The sequence below is a fragment of the Aphelocoma coerulescens genome, chromosome 1A (genome assembly GCF_041296385.1).
Source record: "Aphelocoma coerulescens isolate FSJ_1873_10779 chromosome 1A, UR_Acoe_1.0, whole genome shotgun sequence".
Lineage (NCBI taxonomy): Eukaryota > Metazoa > Chordata > Aves > Passeriformes > Corvidae > Aphelocoma > Aphelocoma coerulescens.
Genome location: NC_091014.1, coordinates 15,118,409 through 15,142,184, shown reverse-complemented (window position 1 = coordinate 15,142,184; position 23,776 = coordinate 15,118,409). Strand labels below are relative to the sequence as shown.

The 23,776-nt window shown below is 38.0% G+C and overlaps 1 protein-coding gene across 3 annotated transcripts in view; it reads right to left on the bottom strand.

The window, feature by feature from the left end:
* Nucleotides 1-23,776, bottom strand: part of PRKAR2B (protein kinase cAMP-dependent type II regulatory subunit beta) — an 80,412-nt gene that overhangs the window by 7,981 nt on the left and 48,655 nt on the right. For all 3 annotated transcript variants that reach the window (XR_011146588.1, XM_068994790.1, XM_068994801.1), the window contains exons 3-5: nucleotides 12,213-12,265; nucleotides 11,019-11,102; nucleotides 215-321 (exon numbers count right to left, since the gene is read on the bottom strand). Coding sequence is in view for 2 of the 3 variants with exons in the window: in XM_068994790.1 (XP_068850891.1) it covers nucleotides 215-321; nucleotides 11,019-11,102; nucleotides 12,213-12,265 (244 nt within the window). In the remaining variant the exon portion in view is untranslated. The remainder of the gene's footprint in view (nucleotides 1-214; nucleotides 322-11,018; nucleotides 11,103-12,212; nucleotides 12,266-23,776) is intronic.

The following is a 23,776-nucleotide window of genomic DNA, read 5'->3' as shown; positions in this document are numbered from 1 at the left end:
TTCCAGTGCTTGACCTCATTTGGTAAAGAAATGCTTCCTAATGTCAAATCTAAACCTCTCCTGGCACAGCTTTGAACCATTCCCATGAGTCCTGTCACTGGATACCAAGAGGAAAGCTGTAATGTAAGCGTTAAATACAACTTCATAGAATACAGACTTTTTTCAATGGAATTTTGCATAATACTTTGTGTTATAATAAGACACAGCAATTCACCTGTCAATGACATAGAAGTTGTCACCATCATCCCCTTGATCAATTACATGTTCCCCTCCTTCAACCATCTTTTCAAACATCGCATCCAACACCTGAGACATCTGTTCCTGTTTAAAAGAACACAAAGACAAGAAATTATCTGCTTTTAAAATTTTACTCTTCAAATTAACTAACTGGCCAGCTTCCCAATATGCAGATAAAAAATGTTAACGGTGGAAAATATTCATGCTACAGAAATGCGTGGATCAATAATAGAAAAACAGCTCTATTTAGTATTCAGTGTTAGGTTTTCCTCTTCCAGTGTTCAGAGCACAGCTTCCCACTTGTCACTGCAAATGATAAAATAGATCTTCCTTGCAACATAAATTGCTCATGACCATCCAAAGACAGAATTTCACCCTTCACAAGTGAGTAACGTTATACCCTTGAAAAAAAACCTGTATCCATTATTCTAAACGATACATTTACCTGATTTTGTCTTTAGAACTTCCTTACAGAATTTAGTTTCAAAATAATTGTGAAGTATTTTGAAAGTCTAAGTTTACAATGCCTGCAGAATGTTGGGCCAGATGCAACTATAAAGGTCTGCAGTGCTTTGGCTGAGTAAGTAAATGCTGGACTCATTGGGAAGTAGGAATTTACACACAGCTACAAAACTACTTTGTTGAGAGAGAAATGTTAACAGACTAACAAAATGTGATCATTTGAATTACGACTGTCTAATAACAAAAACAAAGCATTAATTACTTAATTTGTCTTATTTGATGTAAATCTCCTAAAACTTGACTATTCACATCTAGAAAAACCAAACACAGCTCATTGTGGATTAAGAATCCTAAAAAGATAAATTAAAAATTTAAATTTTATTTTTGGTTTATTCTGCAATATGCCTAGAATTCTATACTCTACTTCTTGAAACTTATTAAGTATGTATCATACTGAAACCAGCAGATTCTAGTGAAAACCATGGTAGAAAAAGCCCGTAGATTTGCATTTTGCAGAGGTTTGGTTCACAGCATTTCCAGCCACTGAAAGATGGATGGCATTTGCCTTTCCAAAGAACACCAGCCTAAGTCAGTCCTCTAGAATCCTCCTGCAGCCCCTGGACAGAGATAACCATACAAGATAGTTCAGAATAATTCTCTAGAAATTTCCCTTTCTTTCCTCTGAGGATAGAGAGATCTACTGTACCTCCCAGTTACACAAAATTTTTAGACAGATAAATTAGGTGTAATGAATTCCATCCTTATGCTGTTGAATTTTTTACTTACTGAAAGCTTTTAAAAATACCAGCAGTACCATGTTACCCAAGCCTTTTTGAAAAATGGAAGCTGAATACAAGTTTTCCTTCACAGAGTTGGCTGTGTGTGGGCACAAAGAACAACAGAATGGCAGTATCCATCTTTAGTGCAGTTGATCATGGTAAAGTACAGGGAGACATCAGGCAGCCCTTCTAGGCCACCAAAGAATCATTTAACTATGTCTCTGTTCAGTACCTTTGTTAGTATAGACAGGTATGTATTTGAAAAAAGATGGATCATTTCAGATAGCAGTGAATGTGTTATAGTTCATTTCAGAGAAAGAAAAGTGTGAGTGGGTGCCATTGGGAGAGACTGAAAATCATGTACAGGAGTTGCCTTTTAAAAACTTCCATGCTTAAATGAATAGGTAACATTACTTCATTCTTTTCAGTCCTCTCTATGTAAACAAGAAGAAATTCCTACAGAATCTGCAAAACTGACCTAATGTCAGCTTGTTGTCTGAAGCACTTGAATCAGCACCTTCCCTTCCTCTGGCTTTACATCTGAATTGGCAAAGTGGCTCCCCAACCAACAGCCCTTCTCTGCCTTTTAACAACAAGTGAGAACATACAGAATGCTCCACACTTCATGGGAGGCTAGAGGCCTAAGTGCAAGCAATGCAAGAAAAATGGATTATATGGGCATCGAACCCTAGAAATTAAAATACTTCCAAGATACCTTGGGTAAAAAGGTTAAACCAAAAATACAGTTATTTCCTGCAATGGAGGAATAATACATATAGTTAAAATCTTTATTCAGTGTGCTTCATCTTGGATTTCTGGTTAAAACATTTTCAATCTCATAACTATAAATCCAGCTCACCAAACCACAACTTTTCCAGTATGTAAATCTACAATTTTTTAATGCAACTGAGTAGAATTCGCAAATCCAATTCCCTTTTAAAAATATTTAAAACATATGAAGATATTTAATACATCTGAGAGCAGTCTAGTGACTGCTGAAGCATTGCATATGAATTTTAACTTCCTAAATAAACTGCAACTAACTTAAAGGCAAGTGGTCCCTTTTCTAAAATTTTCCACTTTAAATTAAGACAGAGCAGACTGCAGTAACCAAACCAGGAACATGGTTTTTACTTTTACAATGAGAATTACATAACTTGCTTGCCCAGTTTGCTCTATGTGAATCCTCTCGATCTCTGCCAGACTGAGGCTCAATTTACTGGCACCCTCTGTCGTTACTTTGAAAAGATAAAGATAGGTAATTTTAGAATTAAAAAGCAGATCTGTTTTATAAACAGAATTAAGTCTAGTATTTTGTAAAATGGTGCAGTCTAAATGCTTTTTTTCCTTAAAGCAGTTCTACCTTCAAAAATACATGTAAAATGAAAACAGGATGAGGGGGTTTTTTGTGACTGCCTGGCCTGTAGTTCCCTGGGTCCTTTTCACTTCCTTTTTAAAAAATGGGGGTTATGTTTCCCTTTTTCAAATCACTGGACTGCCATGACTTCTCAAATAAGATGGGTAGTGGCTTAGCCACATCCTTTGACAGTTCCCTCCAGACCCACGGGCATATCTCGTCAGGTCCCATGGACCTGTGCTCCTTCAGTCTCCTGAGATGTTCTTGAACCCAGTTGGGGTTGTTCTACACTGGGTGGCTCTTCATTCTCCCCATGCCTGCTTTCACCTTCTGCAGCTTGGGCAGTGTGGCTGCAGCACTTGCTGGTGAAGACTGAGGCAAAAAAGTTGTAGAGTACCTGAGCCTTCTCCATGTAACCAGGTCTCCCACACCCTTCTTGAGAGGACCCACATTTTTCCTAGTCTGTTTTTTATCACTGACATACCTAAAGAAGCTTTTCTTATTACCCTTGATGTCCTTGGCCAGATTTGCTTCTGTCCATGCTTTAATTAACTTCCTAACAGTCCACACAGCACCTCTTCCTGCTGCCTCCTCTATCACTTGGAGAAGGACATTAACATCAACGCGTTCCAAGATTGCCCGTGCCCTGCTGGATTTTCCCTCTGACAGATGTTGGGAGTGGTTGAAGGCCCCCATCAGGACCAGGAGCTGTGAATGGGAGGCTGCTCCATTCTGTCTGTAGAGAAGCTCCTGCTCAGTTTTCCTGGTTGGGCAGCTGTAGAAGACCCCCACTATAATGTCACCTGTCCCTGCCCTCCCTTTAATGCTGACCCATAGGCTCTCTGTCAGCTGCTCATCCACCCCCAGGTGGAACTACATGCACTCCAGCTGGTCATTGATGTAGAGGGCAACACCACCTACTTGTCTCCTCTTCCTGTCCTTCCTAAAGATCCTGTATCCTTCCATCTCAGTGGAGTCATGGGAATTGTCCCACCATGCTCCTGTGATGCCAGTAAGTCCTGCATTAGTAAGGTGTGTGCAAGCCTGTTGCATTGCCATTCCATATTGGAAATGCACAGAATTTTGTACACATTTACAATTGCTTACAAAAGGCAGGATGAAATTTAGAAGAACAAAGCCCCAGACAGGAATGATAAATGGTTTACCAAGGACATCCTCCTGACACAGTGTGTGATTCCATCCCTCTTGCCAGGTCAAGTGAAAAGCTACAACTAAACACTCACAACTCTCCTCTCATAGACTTTGTATCACAAAGTACTGTCCTCCAGATGCATGTTGCTGTGTTTGAAAATAGTATGCTAACCTCAATTTCTCTCAAGTCAACAAAACAAACATGGCAATCACAGCTCAACACAATTCCTTGTCAACAATTAGATAATAGATGTTAAGTATAATTGAGATTTTATTTAGTACACATCTCACACAGATTAAAAATCCGGTCACTTATATGTCCTTGCAAGACAGCTTTTATTCAAGAGAGCTGGTAGACCATGGCATGTCCTTCCCAAATGCCAAAGGCTCTTTTAACTGCCAAACTACCAAGTGCTTTGCTACTGCTGTGCCAGGTACATGTCTTCTTAATATCAGTTTATAAATTTACTCTGAGCTGTTTTGTAAAAGGAAAAAGGATAAAGTTCATACTAAACTCAAACACTGGGGTTTCCAAGAAGCATCAATGTTTAAACTGCTGATATAAATGTTTGTTGTTTGACAAAGTACTACTTGAATCAATCAAGGCACTGTAGATAAAATGAAAGTAGGGCGTGATCATCACTGGCAGTCATGACAATGACAAATGCAGAAAGTAACTTCTGAAAATTTTCCTTCCTGACTTTTAGAAAAGGTACTCAGAGGACAGAAGGCATAGCTACATTTTTACAATTAAAATGATGTGGCATCTAACAGCAAACTGAGCCAATCCTAATCTGGCATTTGACAGGAGCTGGTAAAATCCAGCTATCAAGCTGTATGCATTAAATCTCTAAAGTAATGGATGATATGTTGGGATTATATATGCTTGGGAATCCCACAAAAGAATGAGTGTGCTGCTGGAGTGCTCCCTGGTAGACAGGAAATCTCAGTTAATTTCCTTTTTAGATCCAAGACAGCCTGCACAATCCAGTGGGCAGAAGACTTCCTCGCACTTTAGCAAAATAGTAGCAACAAGACTTGCCTGTCTCATATGTAAAAACATTCTGAGACACAGCTGTAAGATTATCATGTGAACAAAGTGAATCCACAGTTCTTCTATTGTCCCTGAGTTCATAAAATGAGCCCCAGTTAAAATGGCATCCTGCTGGCCACTTTTTCCTCACTTTGTGTAATTTGAAATATCAACAAATTAATATTCAACATGGTATTAAAAAGTCAATGAAGAAGACAATACCAGAAAAGGAAGGGGACTGGGGATGGGGAGGGGGAGAAAGGTAGCAAATGTTAGCAAAACACAAGCAAGTAAACCATGGAAAGTAAAGGACTTCTTAAATCATCAACTCAGAAACTTGTAGAGGAAGATAAATTACAGAATTCATGTCTACACCTCTCCGCATTTGTTTTTCAAAACAAAACCATGCACATATACTCCAGGGGAACTCTGATAAAAATGTTAGCAGCAATATTGATCCAATTCAAAATATTTAATTCCCTTGTATAATATCCACTTTTAAACTAATGAAAAGGTATTTATTTCTTCACTATCAAAGAATCTAATTTGTATTTCAATGTACAATCAATATTTTCAAGCAATAGTATTTTCCTTGAGAATATACCTTAACCGTCTTCCACACAGTTACATGCTAAATTAGTACTCTGCCTCTCGAATATCATGCACGTGCCCATCAGACAGGCTCAGTAACACATTTCATACTTTGTAACTACCCCAAGTGCCACAACTACACATCTTTTAAATACCTCCAGGGATGGTGACCAAAACATTTTCCTGAGCAGTGTCTTCCAATGCTTGACAACTCTTTCAGTGAATAAATTTTTCCTAATATCCAATCTAAACCTCCCTTGGGTCAATTTTAGACTATTTCCTCTGGTCCTGTTACCTGGGAAAAGACACTGACCCCCACCTGGCCACAGCCTCCTTTCAGGCAGTTGTAGAGACTGGTAAGGTCTCCCCTGAGCCTCCTTTTCTCCAGGCTGAACACCCCCAGCTCCCTCAGCTGCTCCTCATCAGACTTGTGCTCCAGACCCTTCCCCAGCTCCACTGCCCTTTTTCTGGAAGGGCACTTCAATGTCATCACCTCTGTGTCATCTAAGAGAACAGAGTATTAATATGTTCAGGCATTCTGGGCTCAGTTTTATATATATATATATATATATATATATATATATATATATATATATATATAAAATATATATATGTGTGTGTGTGTATATATATATATGATACATACATTTTATATATGTATATATGTGTGTATATATTATTATGCATTTGTGTGTGTGTGTATATATATATATATATATATATGTATGTATGGGGGGGGTATATTCCCATTAATTGCTCCAAAATCAGTAGTTCTAATTCTTCACCAAAATTCTTAAGAACCTAAAAGCATCATGAGAATCTTCTGTTAGTTTCAAGGAATGATTTGGCCTTAAGTATAAGATTCCACTGTTCATAAAACAGTTACATTATATTCTCTTTCATCTTCCTTCAAGTTAATCAATTCTAATTGATTAATCAATATTTGTGAGCTCTTATACTAATTCTCCAGGTACATGAGTGGTAATATGGCCAGAAATTGCTCTTGCATATTTATGAACAATATGTATAATTTATTACTTTTTAGAAAAAGGTCAAGACCTATTTTATGTATTCTGTGCAAGCATTAGCAGGGCAAAGCTCTCCAATATTCAACTTCTCTGAAAGAGAATAGATGATGTAACACTGCTTGGGAATTTTTGCCAAAGAAAGGATTCAGACTTTAAGTGCAAGGGCACGGCTCAGCTTTGATGGTACCAGTCCCTAGAGCCAAACTCTTGCTCTGATTAAAGGTTCATCAGGTTTTTTAACTGCTGCCCTATGGGCCGTAGCTGCCAAACCAAATAGCCTGTTTTTAATCACTCCAGCAAATTTTCCTCTTAAGAGACAAAACCAAAAGAACAACTCTGAATTGCATTGTGAAAAGGAAGTGTAGAAGGCTTCATGTGCCACTAGATGAGCTGCTGCTGCTATTCTTCCTGGTGATTGTAAAACTGTTAGGCTGAACAGAGAGAAATTTCAGCGATAGCAACTTCAGGCTTATCCTCTGTAAGGGCTGAAAACATTTGGTCATCATCTTGGTTTTCTCCTTGCTGGCTTACACAAAGTGAAAGTGGAAGGGAAAGCAGACAGCTTCAGAGCCCTCTGTAGTAACCTCCAGCACCTGGAGAATGAAGGAGAGGGTCTGGTAACAGTCTTTGTGCGTGCAGGTAGAGTAACCAGCCTGGCACACCATGACAATCCTGGAAGCAAAAAAGTTATATTATGGTTTCTGGCAATGGGGAGGCAGGCAACCGAGAAGGACAATAGATAATACTCTAAGAGAAAGAAGTTTTCCTGGGAAGAAGAACAGGAAGAGATGCTTTAGAAGAGGAATGAGTTAACCTAATACAGCATGGGGAGAAGAAAACAAACATCTGAATAGACTTGTCTCCTGATTCTGTCCTGACCTGGTCCTCTAAAAATAACCAAGCACCTCTGCAAAACCTCTTTCATTCATCTTGTTGCACATGCATGTTTCAATTCATATTCTTCTCTTGAAGTAATTTTTTCAAAACTGTGATGTGCTAGGTGAAACTGATATTGAGTGACAGCAGCTAGATGGCAAATGATTAAGCATCCAGAAAGGCAAAAATATTGCTAACATGTCAATTCTTTAAAAGTATTTTGCATTTAAGGGAGTTACCTAAGGAATACGTTGCTGAACTCACATTCACTGACCAGTCACATCGTCATCAATCTACAAAGTTAAAGAAAGTGTCCATAAAATTCAAGTAACTTCACAGACTTTAGGAAATTTATAAGAGTTGGCCTTTAAAACATAAGAATGTTGCCCAGGGAAATGTATGAGAACTGGTGCTCCTTTACACTATTATATTTTTAATCACAGACAATATGTGAAATACTGATATTTATAAATATATATGTGCAAGTTTACCTGATATTTAAATACTACTACAGTTAAATGACGGCTCAAGACAGTGTTGTGTGTGTATAGCAACTCCTAAGTTGTCTCAAAGTCTGAAGGTTATCTTTTCTCCTCTCTCATTTAGCCTAATATTCAAATGGTTCTTCTGGGTTTTAATTTTATGTGATGGCTCTTGTCTTTTCAAATGGACTTAATTAACATGCTGAGCAGAGAACTGTAAGTCACTCCCAAGTACTGCAACGTCTCCTTTGGCTTTAATGATAGCCTTATCTTATCCTTCCATTCAAATTACAACACAGTGTGTAAGGGTGGGATAAAGTGTTAAGAAAAGGTGTACTTCACTGAGCATCATCTACTGAATTTAATTCTGATCACACTGTAAGACATGTTTTTCTGTATTTGAAAATGGTGTTTGACACCCTGCTAAAAGGCCATCGGGGAAAAGCCATTAAGCCCTTTACATCATCTGTTCCCCTCTAACTGACCTTTGAAATGGTGACTTTCACACACAGAACTACAGCAGAAAGAAGCTGAAGTTCAGTACAAGAAGAAACCCAACCAAAAAACACAGCAGTGAGAGTGGCATATGCTAGCAATACAAAGCTTGACTTTTGTTCCAGAGACTTGAGCTTTAGCAGCAGAAGATATCTCTCTTCAAGATGAATAATGTTTTTGCTAATACAGCACTCTGTAAACTGCAGCAGCTCTCATGTAGAGGCAGAGGTGAGGAAGAGAGCTGGCACAGGAACATTTAATTACTGCAACTACAGTGGCAGAGCCCTTGAGTCGCTGCTCAGAAGCAGAACAAGAAGGAGGAGTGGGAGAAGCCCCTAGGGACTATAGATCCTGGCTCCACAGAAGAAACAAGCCAGACTTAAGAAGGCTACATTTTCATATCTTTGCTCTCTTCAGAGCTCAGTAGTTTTCCAGTGTCTTTTTTGAATAAAATTATTGTAATGAAAAACTCCTTTACAAAAATTATCTTATTCAACTTTCCAGGATGCTGCCTGTAAAGGCTTTCAAGCAGGAGGAAGTGTTCTTAATCCACTGAACAATCTGAGCAAAGGGAGGGTGAACAAGACTTGGGAGATCCCCAGAGCCCATTTTAAGACTTTGGACTGCAAACCTCCACAAAGGGAGAGCTCTACTGAGAAGTCTTCTGCTAAACACCTGGAACAGACTGTGGGAACTGTTAGCAATTACAAGTAACTGATTCAGAAGAAGAATTGAAAAAAATACTTCAAAACATCAGTATCGAGACAGCAAGCACAGTCCTGAGAAGAGCAGCACAAACAGAGGAAGTAATACCTCAGTATTCCTTGGAAGAATTTATCCTTGGAAAAAGTCCATCAAGTGCCCACACTGGAACAGTTTAATGCTCTATGTCTACACAACAGTACAATATAGCTGATAGGATGCCAACAGACCCCTATCCTGCAGACCAAGTGGCTGATGAGTATTTAGACTATTTAGCTCTGACTGTAAGGCAAAGCAGATCCCATCCAGAGGATTGACACTGTAAGCACTATTAATATCACAGCAGGTTCTAGGAGTACACAATAATCCATCATATTGCAGGGCTCATAAGAGAAATATTCAGAGCTTAATTAAGAGGGGTCTGCCAAAATGCCATTGGCAGGGTAATGTAATGATGGTCCCGCCAAGTGGAAGCCAGGGCACAGCAACAATAAGGAAAATATATAATAAAACAATTTCACATCCAGAGCAGACGCCCACAAGTGATTTTGATTCCCTGAAGCTATTTAGAAAAATAATTCCGGAGCAGAAGGGTAAAGGTTTGCATGGCTTTAGATTGAACAAGAACAGTGGAACAGCTGATTAACTACCCATTAAACATACAGCATGAGGGAGTTAGGAAACCTTCTGTGTCAGGACCCCTACTGTCCCAAGAATGCACATATATTAGCACCCACGTTGAGACTTTTGATGCCCTTCCATAACAATAACTCCAGGTTTCTGCTAAGCTGGGGCTTTGTGGCTCACTGCTCCTCAGGGCTTCTCTGGGAACAAGTACCCAGGGTCAGGACTCAGTCTTTGTGCCAGACATAAGCAGGAGCTGGAAACCTGCAGCACAAATTAATGTGCATTCTCTGTAATAGCACCTGACTTCCAAACAGAGCTGCAGGCTGGTCCTTCCATTAGCTCCCTCTTGAATCAAATTTTAAACTTTCTGTTCTCATACTTAAAAATCTACATAATTGTTTCTCTTTCCCTCATGCTCTCTCCCTTGACAGCACTGAATCAATTCTCTTGAGAAAGTATTTGGGATGCTGTGAGTCATCCCAACCTCAGTATGCATGTTCTGATTGATACACTCACCTTTCCCCTTAAACAATTCTGTGCTTTTTTGGTAGCGTTATCACCTTTGTCTGATCCAGATCATTCATTCAGTGCACTTAAGCTTTCTTAAAAGCTCGTCGTTGTTTTTATACTAAACAGAAGGAAATTATTTGCATGGAAGAAAATTACCTGAAGCTTTTTTATGCTATCTGCATTAAGTGAAATAATAATGTAAACACGTCATTAATACCTTTCTTTTCCCCTATTTCATAATTCACTTGTTCAGCTACATCTATAGCTAAACTGAAGGCTTTGGGGGTAATTTTTTCTTTTGATGGAGCACTCAGCACCTTTTGGATGCTAAGAAGTAACTAACAGAAAAAACTTAAACATTCCAGTTAACTGATGTGTTTATAGACATCAGTGTACAGGAAGATTTAAATAAGAAAATACAAGAATTAATATTATTCGTGTATCCATTTTATTAATGTACAGATTCATATTAATGTGTTTCAATATTACCACTTGCGGTGGTAAACAAAAGACTCTATACATGATGTATCAGTTTAAAAAAATGGCATTTCTGGAATTTATTAAGTGGTCAAGAAAGCATACGTAAGAGGTTACAAAAGTCAAATCTGTAAATTTCTGCTCAAAAGCTCAAGAGAAATAATTCTTAGCAGCACTGCTAAATGCTGCTCATTACCAAGAATTTCTTACCGGGTCTAGGTTCTTAAAAAGAAGGATGTCCTTGCACGCCTCTTGCAGTCTGTTTCTTTGATCATCTGTTTTGGGGTGAATAATCTGAGGGATATAATACAAAAGCTCTTAGAGTGATTATCATATAGTAGCACCAGATGAAGGACTGAGTTAATTCAACTAAGCATTTTACACAATATTTTGGCCATGATTCATAACTCTTTCATTTCAAAACCTTCAGGATTTGAATAAACACTCAGTGATAAAATGGTATCACCATAGCATTAGCAAATGAAACACTGCTATATTTAAGATCACAAGATCTTTACACCTGTAGAATCCATTTCATTTCTGCAAGCCATTCTGGACACCTTTATCTACACTATTGCTACATAAACATTACTATTCTCTAATCATGTTTGGGACATGCATGTTTTATAAAAGGCACCACTGTTACATTCAGCCATTTGCCATCACTACTTCCTAAAGAATATTTTGGTAAATAGTATCTGTGTTAAATTTGTATCAGAAATTTCACAGAGTAAACAACAGACTTGACACTATCTGAGTGAGCCAGAGATTTACTAAATTACCAGTGTCTGGTTCGTCTGAGTATCAATCAAGTTGTTCCAACTCATATGCTTCAAAAGATATGCTATGTATAGCTGTAATACCATAAGGTAACCTTTTGGACAGTGTTACAAGCCATAAAATTACGTAGAATATAAACAATTAAATTTCTCTTGAAAGTCATGCTATTTCATCTTAAAAGCTAAGTAAATGTCTTTAAAAGGGTGACATAAATAAGAGAAATAAATACAGTTCATTATTTATCACATTGTACATTGAAAAATCTTAGCAATTTTGTAGTTTACCTTTTTTCTGCCTCAGGAAAAAGGAAACTAGTGCAAGATTATGAGGACACCCAGTAAGGGTTTTTAGAAGCAGGTGCTTTCTGGGTAAATATAATTGCACAAAAATGTTTTCTTAACCATGTACCACAGGTTTGGTAATTAAGAATAATACATCAAATCCTGCATGGGTGACTATTACAGAGAATTTTTAAATGTTCCTTTAACACAAAACCCCAAGAGATTACTCAAGTATATTATAATAAGGATGTTTTTGGAAAGGAATGGTAAAGCTGGTTACATTTTTCCTCCTAAATTTAATGTCTGAGAATTGAAAAACTATTTGACTCTAAGCATGAAGTACCCTGGATTCTGCGTCGTCCTCCTCCTCATCAGGATTGTAAGCTTCTGCACACACTGAAATAAAAGAAAAAGGATAATCTTAATTCAAATTACAGTAGTGTTTCACAAGATTTGCAGAACAGAAAACGCATTGTGTGGCACAGCAATAATACACAGTAATGTCACACACTCAATAGAGAAGACAATGCTTAGAGGGCCCAGAGCAGGTCAACTCCAAACTGCAGACGAAACAAAGCTACACTTGTATCATTTTTGGATATGTTTTCACTATTTTGAAAGACTGCTAATACACTTCCCAAATTCTCACCTTACTTGTTCTAAGTATCTTACCTTACTGTCATTTTTTTCTGATGTCTAAATTAATTCTTTCTCTTAGAATTTAAGCTATCCATACAGGATGCAGATATTGGATAATTCCCTTCATCTGTGTAGGTTCAAGGTGGTTTAGGGTGTGTTTCTTTGACTGGTTGGTTGGTTGGTTGGCTCAAGATGTTTTGCTGGGGTTTTTTTGCATACTTGGAAACTTTTCACTCCTACCTACACTTTACTTTCGAAGCGAAGTAATTTTGGTTCTTCATTTTTTTTCCTTACAAGTCATGTTTTTCAGCTAACTATCTTTATTGCCATTCCCTAAACTCCCTCTAATTAGCTATATTTTTATTGAAATGTGATGCTCAAAACTGATCCCAGTATTTGAACTGAGCAGAGTACTGAATACATCAGATTAATTACTCCATATATTTTACAGGCTATATGTCTTTTTCATACATCCATCCATGCCTTCTTTACAACAGCTTGACTATGTTTATTCATGTAATATTTATGACATATATCATTTTCAAAACCCACTGCTTAACCATCTGTCCTGTGCCTGCATATGGCTATTCTGCCCAAGTACAGTACCATACACTTACACCTGCTAAATATCACTTTATTTTCAAAGCCATTTCAAGATAATTTTCAATTCTAATCCCATTCTCTGGCATCCTTCCAATTCATTCTCAACTTTGTGACAACTGCAAATTTAATGAGCATATTCTCTAAAACATAATCCAGATTATTGCTGAAAAAACAGATTACTGTCTAAAATAAACTCTTGTGGAATACACAAGTTAAACAGCAGTAGTTGCTTGGGGTTTACCTTATCCAACCAGTTCTGCAACTATATCCCATGCAACTTGCATATAAACACTGCTTGATGCTCCCTAGCTTGTTTATAGGGGAGCCTTGTAAAACAGCATTCAGAAGTTTCTTAAAATGAAAATGTAAGGCATCTGCTCCTTTTCTTTTATCCACAAGTTTTAATCTCTTGTTACAGGGTATTAGATAGCTCCAACAAATCCATGCTGATTGCTGTTTGTTACTTTCCTCCAGGTATTTGAAATGAATGTATGTAATTTTTTTAGGAACAAAAATGATCTGCAAATCTGTGACAGGACTTTTCCATCCATAGCCCCCCCCCCTCCTTTTAAGGATGTGTTTTTCTATTTTTCTGGATTTTTTTTCACACTCATTTTTCTTCTTCAGATTCTCAATGGTAACTGCTAACAGGGCTGAGACTAATTTAGAAAATTCTTCCAGTTTCCAAGTATAGCAAATCTGAGGCACAGCTAACCTGGGAACACCTAACACACTAAGTACTGCATGATTTGTCCTTTCTCTGTTCTAGGCTGTTTTCCATATACTCAAAATAACACCAGTGAAGACCAATGTGCTTCTGTTAAGCAGTAGAGCAGCACTTTCCTGGAACATGCTCTTACCAAAAATATACTTCCAGAACAATTTCTGTTACTCCTCATGTACACTTATTGTACACAATCTTTTCTTGTACACATTTTTTGGTCTTGGCTTCTTTGATGTGTTTTGGGATTTTTTTTCTCTACATCTTTTGCTATTCTTTTGTATTTGTTCTGAATAATCCAAACTAGTTTTAATTTTGTACATGGTTCCTTCTTGTGCTTGACATAAATGAGCTGCTTGTATTTTAGACAGATTCATTTTACTATGCATTTTTTCCTTCTATGCTGTCTCAATTTGCATTTTTTCTCTTTATCTGTAATTTTTCTTTGGGGAACAAACAATTCTTTAGCTTCTTTTCTCCAGACTCCTTTCCAAAGAGGTTATGCCCACAGTCCTCTCATATCCCCTTGAAACCTGTTGTTCTAATTCTTTTACCTCTTTCCTTTCCTGAAATCTGTGAGTCCTGTCATTGCAGGGTAATTCTCACCCAACCTGCCTTTTCTCTCCCTATTCTTTAACAGTTTCTCCCTTAAGCTGGTATCAAATATAGCTTCCCTTTAGAATTCTTTTCCCACTGTCTCAAAATTTAGTTGCAAGTGCATTGCAAAGCATGTTGGTAGTCTCCTTCACTGGCTTCCAGCAGGTGACTGATTTATTAAAATCCCTCATTCTCACCATCACCTTTACCCTGACAATAAAAATCCCCACCTACCTGATCTGTTTGGCAGTCTGTGCAATGCCTGCATAACAATGGAGCCCATGAGCTTTTTCCTATTATTGTTACTCATAGAGCATCTGTTATGTCCAACTCCCTGAACAGCTGGATCACAGCACAGATATCGGAATCAAAATATACAACAGCCTCTTCCTCCTCCCTGTCCTCTCACCAGGTCTGTGCTACGCCAGTTCAGTCACAGTGTTGCTCATGGATTAAGATTTGGTGTCCTCTGGCTTATTCTCCATACTTCCTCTTTATTATACAAACAACTTACGAACTAGTGACCAGGTAGACCCATCAATTTCCTCACTACCACATCCAATGGAAAAGATTTCATGGCAAAGCATATCATTGCACATATTAAGCAGAGTCCCAAAGGAAGTCTTGGTCCCCACTCTATCAGGCACACAACTAAAACGTCGATTTTATAAAACTTGGCATCTTCAAAAACTTAATGAAATTTGAGACAAGTCCCTCTGGAACTGACTGAGATTCCTATCCAGTTTATTGGAAACTGGATTTGGTCCCAAACAATTACAAATGCCCACAAAAGGAAGTCTGCAATCTCTTGAACAACTATAATATTTTGCCTCTACATAAACAAAATGTTCCTACTGACTGTTTAATGGTACTACAGTTACTACAATCTTGTCAGAAATAAACTTCAGGGGATTTTATTTAAATAGCAACAATAATAACATGCCAAATAAGCAGCATATAACCCCTCATAATGTAAATTTCTGTGTTGTTTCAGCTGTGTCCCAGTGCACGTATGTGTACATGGGAGCCAACAACCTGTGTTACAGCACAGTGTGCTGCTGGGTGTATGAAGAGTGTGTCTCAAGCTGACCTACAGGCACATCCTGTCCTTACCTCTATGTGAAAAGAGTTAAAACAAATCAGGAATTAAATTTAACAGCTTTGATACTGTTAGGCCAGAACAGACAGGTCTCAGAGAGCCTGGCTGAACAACAGTCTTCCAGAACACACAAAAGAAACTGAATTTATCCTCGTTCATGCCCATCCTGAATCACCTTATCAGTCCCTTTCATGTAGGAGGGCCAGTCCAGAAAGAGAGTATGTTCCTGAGGTATTTATTCTCAGTCGTTTTGTTTCCCTGCTCTAACATCACTCTTCTCTGCTAGAAACTCATTTCAGTCAGTCTCAGCAGCTACTATCAGCAGGTTCCTTCATTATATATTTCTTCTTTATCACTGGTTATGGACAATACGTTTAAGAACTGCCGTTTCTCCTGGCTAGTGCCCATAGGCCCAAATTCTAAGAGGACTTATTCTTAGCATCTGTGATGAGAAACTTACTCTTCTGGTTGCAGATCTGTACTTATTTTGCCTTCATTTGGGTCAGAAAGACAATACCAATGCTGTGAATCTGCTGTTTTAAATATGGAAATTCCTTTCATTTATTGCTTATTTCAGTAACACATTCATTTCTAAGTGCATACCACTAGATGTCTCATGGAAAAACTTGATCCATTTTATTTTGGTTCTTAAAATACCGTTTCTGACATTACTGTGGTTCACCCAATTTTATGACATGAACACTGGGTTTTGCCACATGAGAATCCCACCATCTAAAACTGAGATGCCTTTTACACAGACATCCATAACCTGCACAAGTCATCTAGATTCCAATTACAGTCAATGGAGAGAAACCAGCCCTTTTACAAAGTGATTCTTCTGACCTGTATTATATGCCCAGACTAAGATCAGATTAATTAAAAATGTGGTTTATTTATTGAGGCAAATCCAATCCCTTTTGAGATGAGTCCTAGTAGTTATAAAAAGCTGCAAGACTGGTTTTCCCCACTTCTCCATTTAGTATGTATTTCCTGGAAAACGAAGACATTCATCATCTGGTGACGATGACAGGCTGCTCATGCAATAGCACACCTCCTGTATTCATTTCATGTATTCCAAGAAGACACTCTGTGGTCCCCATCTCTTTTGCCTAAGGCTTGACTGGCACCACAGACATTAATTATTCTGAATGACTGCACTGCTGGTGGCTGTAATACTCATAGTGTTCAGTATTTTATTTTTTTTACCTCTAGCTCATTCCACATCCCAACAGTACTCAGTACATGCTGACTTTACCATGCTCAGATGCCCTGCCATGTTTTGCTCTGTGCCACTGCTGAATGCAATGCTCACATTGTTGTTCAAAAAGCAGTCCTAATACTGTTCTTGGGGACCTATTTCATCCCATACATAATTAGAGCATTAAAAAATAGTGGTACAAACACCATACACATTTCTCTGCTAGTTGCTAAGCTCAACTAAGTGAAACTATTTTTTGTTTCAGTTTTTCCATCTGAGGGTTATGTTTTACATATAGTTCCCCAAGATGGACACAAACATGAGCAAACCCAAATACATCAACACAAAGTATTTGTAGGAAAAATGAACTGTCAAAAGACAGTGTATTATGAAAATACATGTGCACTGAAATCTGAGCACTACTCTAGATGGATTGCTTTGTCAGCAAGACAGAGGTAAGCTTTGATAATTTCTAACTCATCGCTCCAAGTAACGTCAATTTTCTGCTTTTCACCTAGTAAATATGCTTTATATTCAAATCAGCAATACAGTCACTTCAGCCATGAATTCTAAAATGAAAATTAACATACAGTTGGCATTGTAAGATCACAAAACATGTTAGTCGTGCTCTCTCATTCCCTTGATGCATCAGAAGATTAAGCTATCAATAAAGAAATCAATGAAAATTCATATATAATCACTGAATAATGTATTTTACTCAAAACATGGCAGGAAAACCAATCAATATATGTGTACTCTTTCGAAACTACAGAACCCCCAAGTCACAAGTGGTATTAGAAAGAATTTTTCAAAAGAAGAAGAGCTGTGAAAACATTTTTTCATCCCATTCAAATCAAGACTAAAGTTTGGCCAGCCTGACTATCAGGCTGGAGCATGAAAACAGACCATTTCTAGCTGCTGTAGCTACCCCAGCATGTCATACATGCCTATAAACATCCCGATCTATGGCAGCTATGCCCATTCCCTCATACAGCAAAAACGTCACTTCCCTGGTTTAACTGTATGAAAATTGCTAAGGTGACTTAACGACAGTGTGAGATTTTTCCTCTTTTGTCAGGATTTACTTCTCTTGAATGAGAAATATGGTACACAGAGACTCCTTGCAGAGCAGGTGGTAGTTCCAAACTAGATTAGACAAATACTACTGGACCTCCAAAGTTTCTAACATGGAAACCTATTTTCTGGCATCTCACCAGTTCCTTCTGCCACAGAAAGAACTAGCAAGACAGCCCTGCACTCCAAAACTCCAATTTCGTAAGTAGTTTTTATTTAAACAAAAGCAACCCTTGGGGGGTGGTAGCAGTGAGAAATAACTGGTCATGGTCTCTGACGCTTACAACTATCAAGTGCCATATTATTTCTGTCTTCCCGGTTTTGACTGGAAAGATCTTCCATATGGTAGATGCAATTGAAGAGCTGTAAGTAAACATAAGACTGAAGAACAGTGCAGAGGAAAGTTGTTCAACTCTCTCATCTGAGCATACAATGAGATGAGATAGATAAAATTTATCTGATTTCCATGCATGATATAAGGCAATACCAACTGGCTCTGCTGCTGAGACCCACCATTTGTGCCAAACCCTGGAATTGTTTCAAGACATTAAGATTACTTTAAATATGAGCTAATTTGGAACAAAGCATGATCACAGGGGCTATCACTTCCCATGATACTGTCAAATAGAGGAAGTCTGTGAAGTGCCTACTCCTGAGGGGGTCATTAAACTGAAACTTTATTTAGGCATAATTAGGTGAATACACAGAATGCTTGAAACCTTGCAATTCTGTGTTATTACTCTTTTAGACATAGAATATTTACCTTAGAGATGCTATCCAAGCTGGAATAAAAGTATGTATACTCAGAAAACATGGTCTGGCAATCAGAGGGACGTGCATATTGTAGAGACTTCCTCATATGCAACAAACCAAAATTAAAGACATTTCCCCTCCAATCCACCTGACTTAGGGGATAACAACTTTTGAGCAGTCAACTACCTAACACAAATAACTAAGTGTTCAGAATGTCAGCTTAAAAATCCAAACTGGATAAAATCCAGGCAGCTTGTTTCTTCTTAATTATCAGGAAGGTGGTCTTCAGTTCATTAGGCAGGAACTGACTGAATCAGAGTCTTGGGAGCACTGCCAATACAGTCTGTTTCAGGATCAGCTGCTCGGGAAGGACAGTTACCTACTCTTGCTGTCAGTGCTCAGACTGCAATTCTCCAAACACTGCCTTCATAGTCACGAGCACCTACCAAATACCAGGGTTGTGCTCATCTACACAGCTCAGTGGCAAAACCTTCATTTTGCCAGAGCTGGAAGACCTTGCTCACCCTGCACTACATGCTTGCAAGAAATCAGAGTCACACAATAACTTTTCTACAGCATTTTGTCTTGGCCATCTGCTACCAGTGCTATTTCTAATGTGCTATTTCACAAGCTATTTCCTAAAGCATTTCTAAAAAACATGAAGTATCTAATAAAACATGTAGCATCTTGAATGAGGTCCATGCCAATAGTGAGTCATAAAACCTCCCAAGGATTCTCTTCAAAAGTCCACATGGAGTTTATTCATATTTCAAAAATCCTTGCAACAAAGCAGAAGTTTCATCAAGATTCTACTGATCACTATGAAAGCACATTTGAAGAAACATGAGAGCCCCCCAAGAGACATTTTTGGATAACTTTATCCCAGTTGAGTTATTCATGTGTGGACACCTTCGCACAAGTGCCTTAATATTATCTAGTATGTAAAAGTGATAATTGTGATGTGTTAGACCATAGCAGCTTCCTCTGCTTCAAAGCACTCTGGATCACAGCTAGCACACTCATTGCTGGGTCAAAGATGCACACTACTCCCTGAAATCATAGGGGTTTGAATCACTAAGCAAGCCCCTTCACAGAAACTATCTATTCAAACTTCAGCATGAGGAGCTGAAAGACTTCCCTATTTTTAAATAGGGCACCAGAAGGGAGCTTTAACTGAATTTCCCTGAGGATTTCCACAGTACTCAGTCCTCTTTCTAGTCCTATTTCAGTTCTTTCAGTAATTGTGCAATTTATCAAGATGGAGCTAAAAAAAAGAAAACAACAACTCCAGCCAGGCTTCTGGCTCATGGTAGGAGACAGTTTTGCTTGGTGTCTCAGGAAATGCTTGATTTCATCTGTCTGGCTAGTGAAAACCAGCACAAACACACATTACAGTGTCCAGAACATTGCAGGTAGTTATTAAACAATAAAGTCATCACAAAAGTAGGATGTATTTCCACTAGAAGAGTTTGACAATATATACCATGTACTATAGTACTTATTCTATAAGCTTTTCCAATACAGCATAAAGAGTAGCACAGCATATAGCAACATACTGTACTCTGATGTTGACTTGTGTAACCTTCTGTTCCCTTTCTCATACAAGTCCAGCAGTTCACAGTGCTACAGTGTGTTATTTGGGATATATATAAAATATGCATAAATATCTGACAAAGTCTGAGTACACACAGAGCTCTTTGCATACATTTCAATTTTATATTTGCTAATACTACATAATAGAAACAGAATTGTACCCAGTTCTTCCTGCCATATTTAGTACTTTGTATCAAATCATACAGTGATGTGATTACACAGTACATCAATCACATATACTTTTTCTTATTGAAAAGTCAGCATTAGGATGATGTCAGAGAGACTAAATTATTTTCCCACTAGAAATGTCATCTCTTATATAGAATGTGAGCAAATATAAATTGCAGCTGTTAAAAAAACACGTTCTGAACAATGCAACCTAATCTTTGCCTATTTTGTTAACCCACTTAAAGAGGGTCAAAAATAAAAACTGTCTGGGACAATGGTAGCACCTCTTGGATAACGTATTTAAGAAGGGAAAATAACCTGCTGTGTAACAGCAGCTGGAAGACAGGAGTGAAAATACATGAGAAAATCTGTGTTAAAGACCTGCAAAGAGTTACAAAGACTAATGAAACAAAAAGGTGGTGGTTGTTCTATGAAACCACATATTTATGGCTATTTTATATGCTAGTGTTTAAAGACTAAAACAAGATCTTGATAGCTATAGGAGGGATGTAGTGAGGGGAAAAAAAGGGTTGGGTGTGACAAAGAAAATAATCTGTGATGACTGGACACTTAAAGATATGAAAGATTCAAGAAAGCAGAAAAAAATTATATTAAGGGGAGACAACAGAAGGTGACCTCCATGACAAAGACTCATGTAAAAAGTGACTGTAGGGAGAGTACAGACAAAGCCAAAACTATTGATTCTGACAAGCTTGTCTTAATGTCCTGCCAGGGGATTAAACTGATTTGACCAAGACAAGGTGAAAAACCTGCCAATAGCAGGTATTACAGTTTGGCAGTACAGTATATAGTACAATCTAACATCCAGCAAAATGGAGAAGGTACACATAATTCCAAATCTAAAATACTCCTATGAACCTTTGGAATGATGTCTAAGTCATAAATACAAGAGTTCTTCAGAGGCATGTGTCAAAACCTGTGATCCCACATACAGTGAAGATTTGGTCTGGGCAGCTAAAGGAGTACAAAATTCAATCTCAAACAGGCTTCACAGGAAACCCTGCATCCATATGGGATTCAGAATAGCAGGCTGAGAATAGGCACCTAAAAAGGAGGTAGAATCATCCTTTTGAAAGAATGGTTGCTATAGCAAAGTTACCTTTGGTTTTCACCCTGTGGGACCAAGGGAAGGAAGCTTAAAACCACCCTTCCCATTTTCCAGAAGTGCCCTACATTCTACATTCCAAAGTACTCTGTAATGAGATGCTCCTCATTCCTCCCGGGCCCAGGCTGCTAGGCAAAATGAAATGAGGGAATAAGCTAACAGAGCTTGTGTCCTGGAATTTTAGCATGCTGATTTTAGGTATGTTGGCTTTGGTTGAATGGATAAGTCATGCTCACATAATCCTCTATAAGAAATATGACAAACCAAACTTACTAAACAGGTTCCAGATATAACAGGAAGACAGGTAGACAAAAAACATTATGGAAAATATTTCTGCCAAGTTTTGAAATGGTTGATTTTGAACATCTGTTTTCTCAACAATTCCAAAAAATAAATTCAAGATGTTTTGCTGACAGGATTCTTTTCAAATAGCCAAAGGAAGTTCAGAAGACAAATCAAAACTATGAAATAATATATATGCTGTTTTACTTTTTCACAGTCAAAATATAAAGTACTGTTATGAAGCAATAGTGGTAACTAGTCCCACATAGCAATCAGTACATGCTCACCTTCATCTGTAATGGTGCAGACAACCATAACAAGCCAAAAGATGGGCTACAAAGATTATCATTCCAAGAACGGGGACAATAATCACTCTGAAAACACAGATTACCATACTTACATTCCCTAATAAGAGAAGTTGTCCATAACTGCGACTACTTACCACTCAGAACTAATCTTTTTCTAAGAGGAAGAAAACCCCAAGGCTCCACTCATTCAGATAATGACCTGTCACTACTTGAAACTAATATTTCTCAGAAAGTCCTTAGTCAATGCTAAATGCAGACAATGCATTCTGATGACTTTAAAAAAATGCATTTTTTATTTTCAGCTTGCTAAACAGCCTCCAACCCTCCCACACATACACATTTGGTACCATTATGAATTATGCTAAATACTACTGTATTCAAAAGACTAAATGGGTAAACACACAAACACATCTATCTTTTTCCTGCATACTGTGAAACCAGTTTTATTTCTTCTTCTTCTATCTATGGATCTTGCAGAATTCCAAAGTTCTGTTTCACTCCTTCTTGTTTTATACGATTATAATAGGATGCAGAATGGTTGGATGAGGTGTCATCAGCACACATAGGATGCTGCAAGGTGTACTACTCCTTCATGCTGGTCACATCACTTAACTCCATTTTCTCAGTATCTACTTCAAACCACAATGCACTTGAAGAAAATATGAACCCATGAAAACTAACCTATGTATGCAGGAGGAGTTCACTAATGAACACTTGACAATATGACCTCAGACAGCATCAGACTGACAAGACAGTTGGTTTGGACTTCCCAGTCTATTCCATACCTAAATGACTGTGATCACAAAAGCATCCTTCTCCGCCTACAGCTGATCAAGAAAGATTGAGCTCTTTCCATGTAAAGAAGAAATTACTAAATTGCATGAATGGCCTCCTGACTTCTGCAGCAAGTTTTTAATAATTACATCACATTCGTTGAAAAAAGCTGACCGCATCTTCACAAATACTTTGCTTCTGTATTCCAGTGCCTGTTAGAGTATTCTCCATTTTCTGCAGAGTTCCTTGTTTTACACAAACCTCAGCTCCTAGTCTTTTGCCTTAACACACAGGATCTGCACTGGGACCAGCTCTTGCATTCTGCTACACAACCACGACCTCGCATCATTTCAGCAGAAAATTAAACTGTTAGACTACAGGAAAAAGCTCACGAGTGCAAATACAGCAAATTTCTCAGCAACTGAATCCATATCAGAAAACCTCTGAAAAAGTGGACTGGCCATTTTGAAAACTAAACATAAAATTTGTGCTTCTAACTTGCTTTCCTCTTGAAACTGTGCTGTGCATGCAAAACAGATCCATACTTTCAGGAAAACAATATACACATGAAATTATTGTTACTGGATGGAAGGGAGGAAATGTTTTTATTTCTATTTTTATTTCATGAGAGAAGAGAATAACACACGTTGCTTCTGCAAGACAAAATTCCTTTAAATTTGAAAGGGCAAAATAATGAAGAATTTACTGAAACCAATACCCTAAGAAATCCTGTATCCCAGGTAACCACTTTTCACAAAAGCTCCTAGAATTACAGCACAAATTAAACAAAGAGTTAACATCTCACTTTGCCAGGTGCTAGAATTCCGGCTTATAGTTCAATCTTTTTCTCCCAGGAAACGAAACACCTACAGCTGCTCTTCAGCAACAACTCTGTTAATTATCAAAGAATAAATGAACCCTTAGTGTAAGACAGAGTGGCATCTAGCTTCTTCAGCCAAAACAATTATTTGT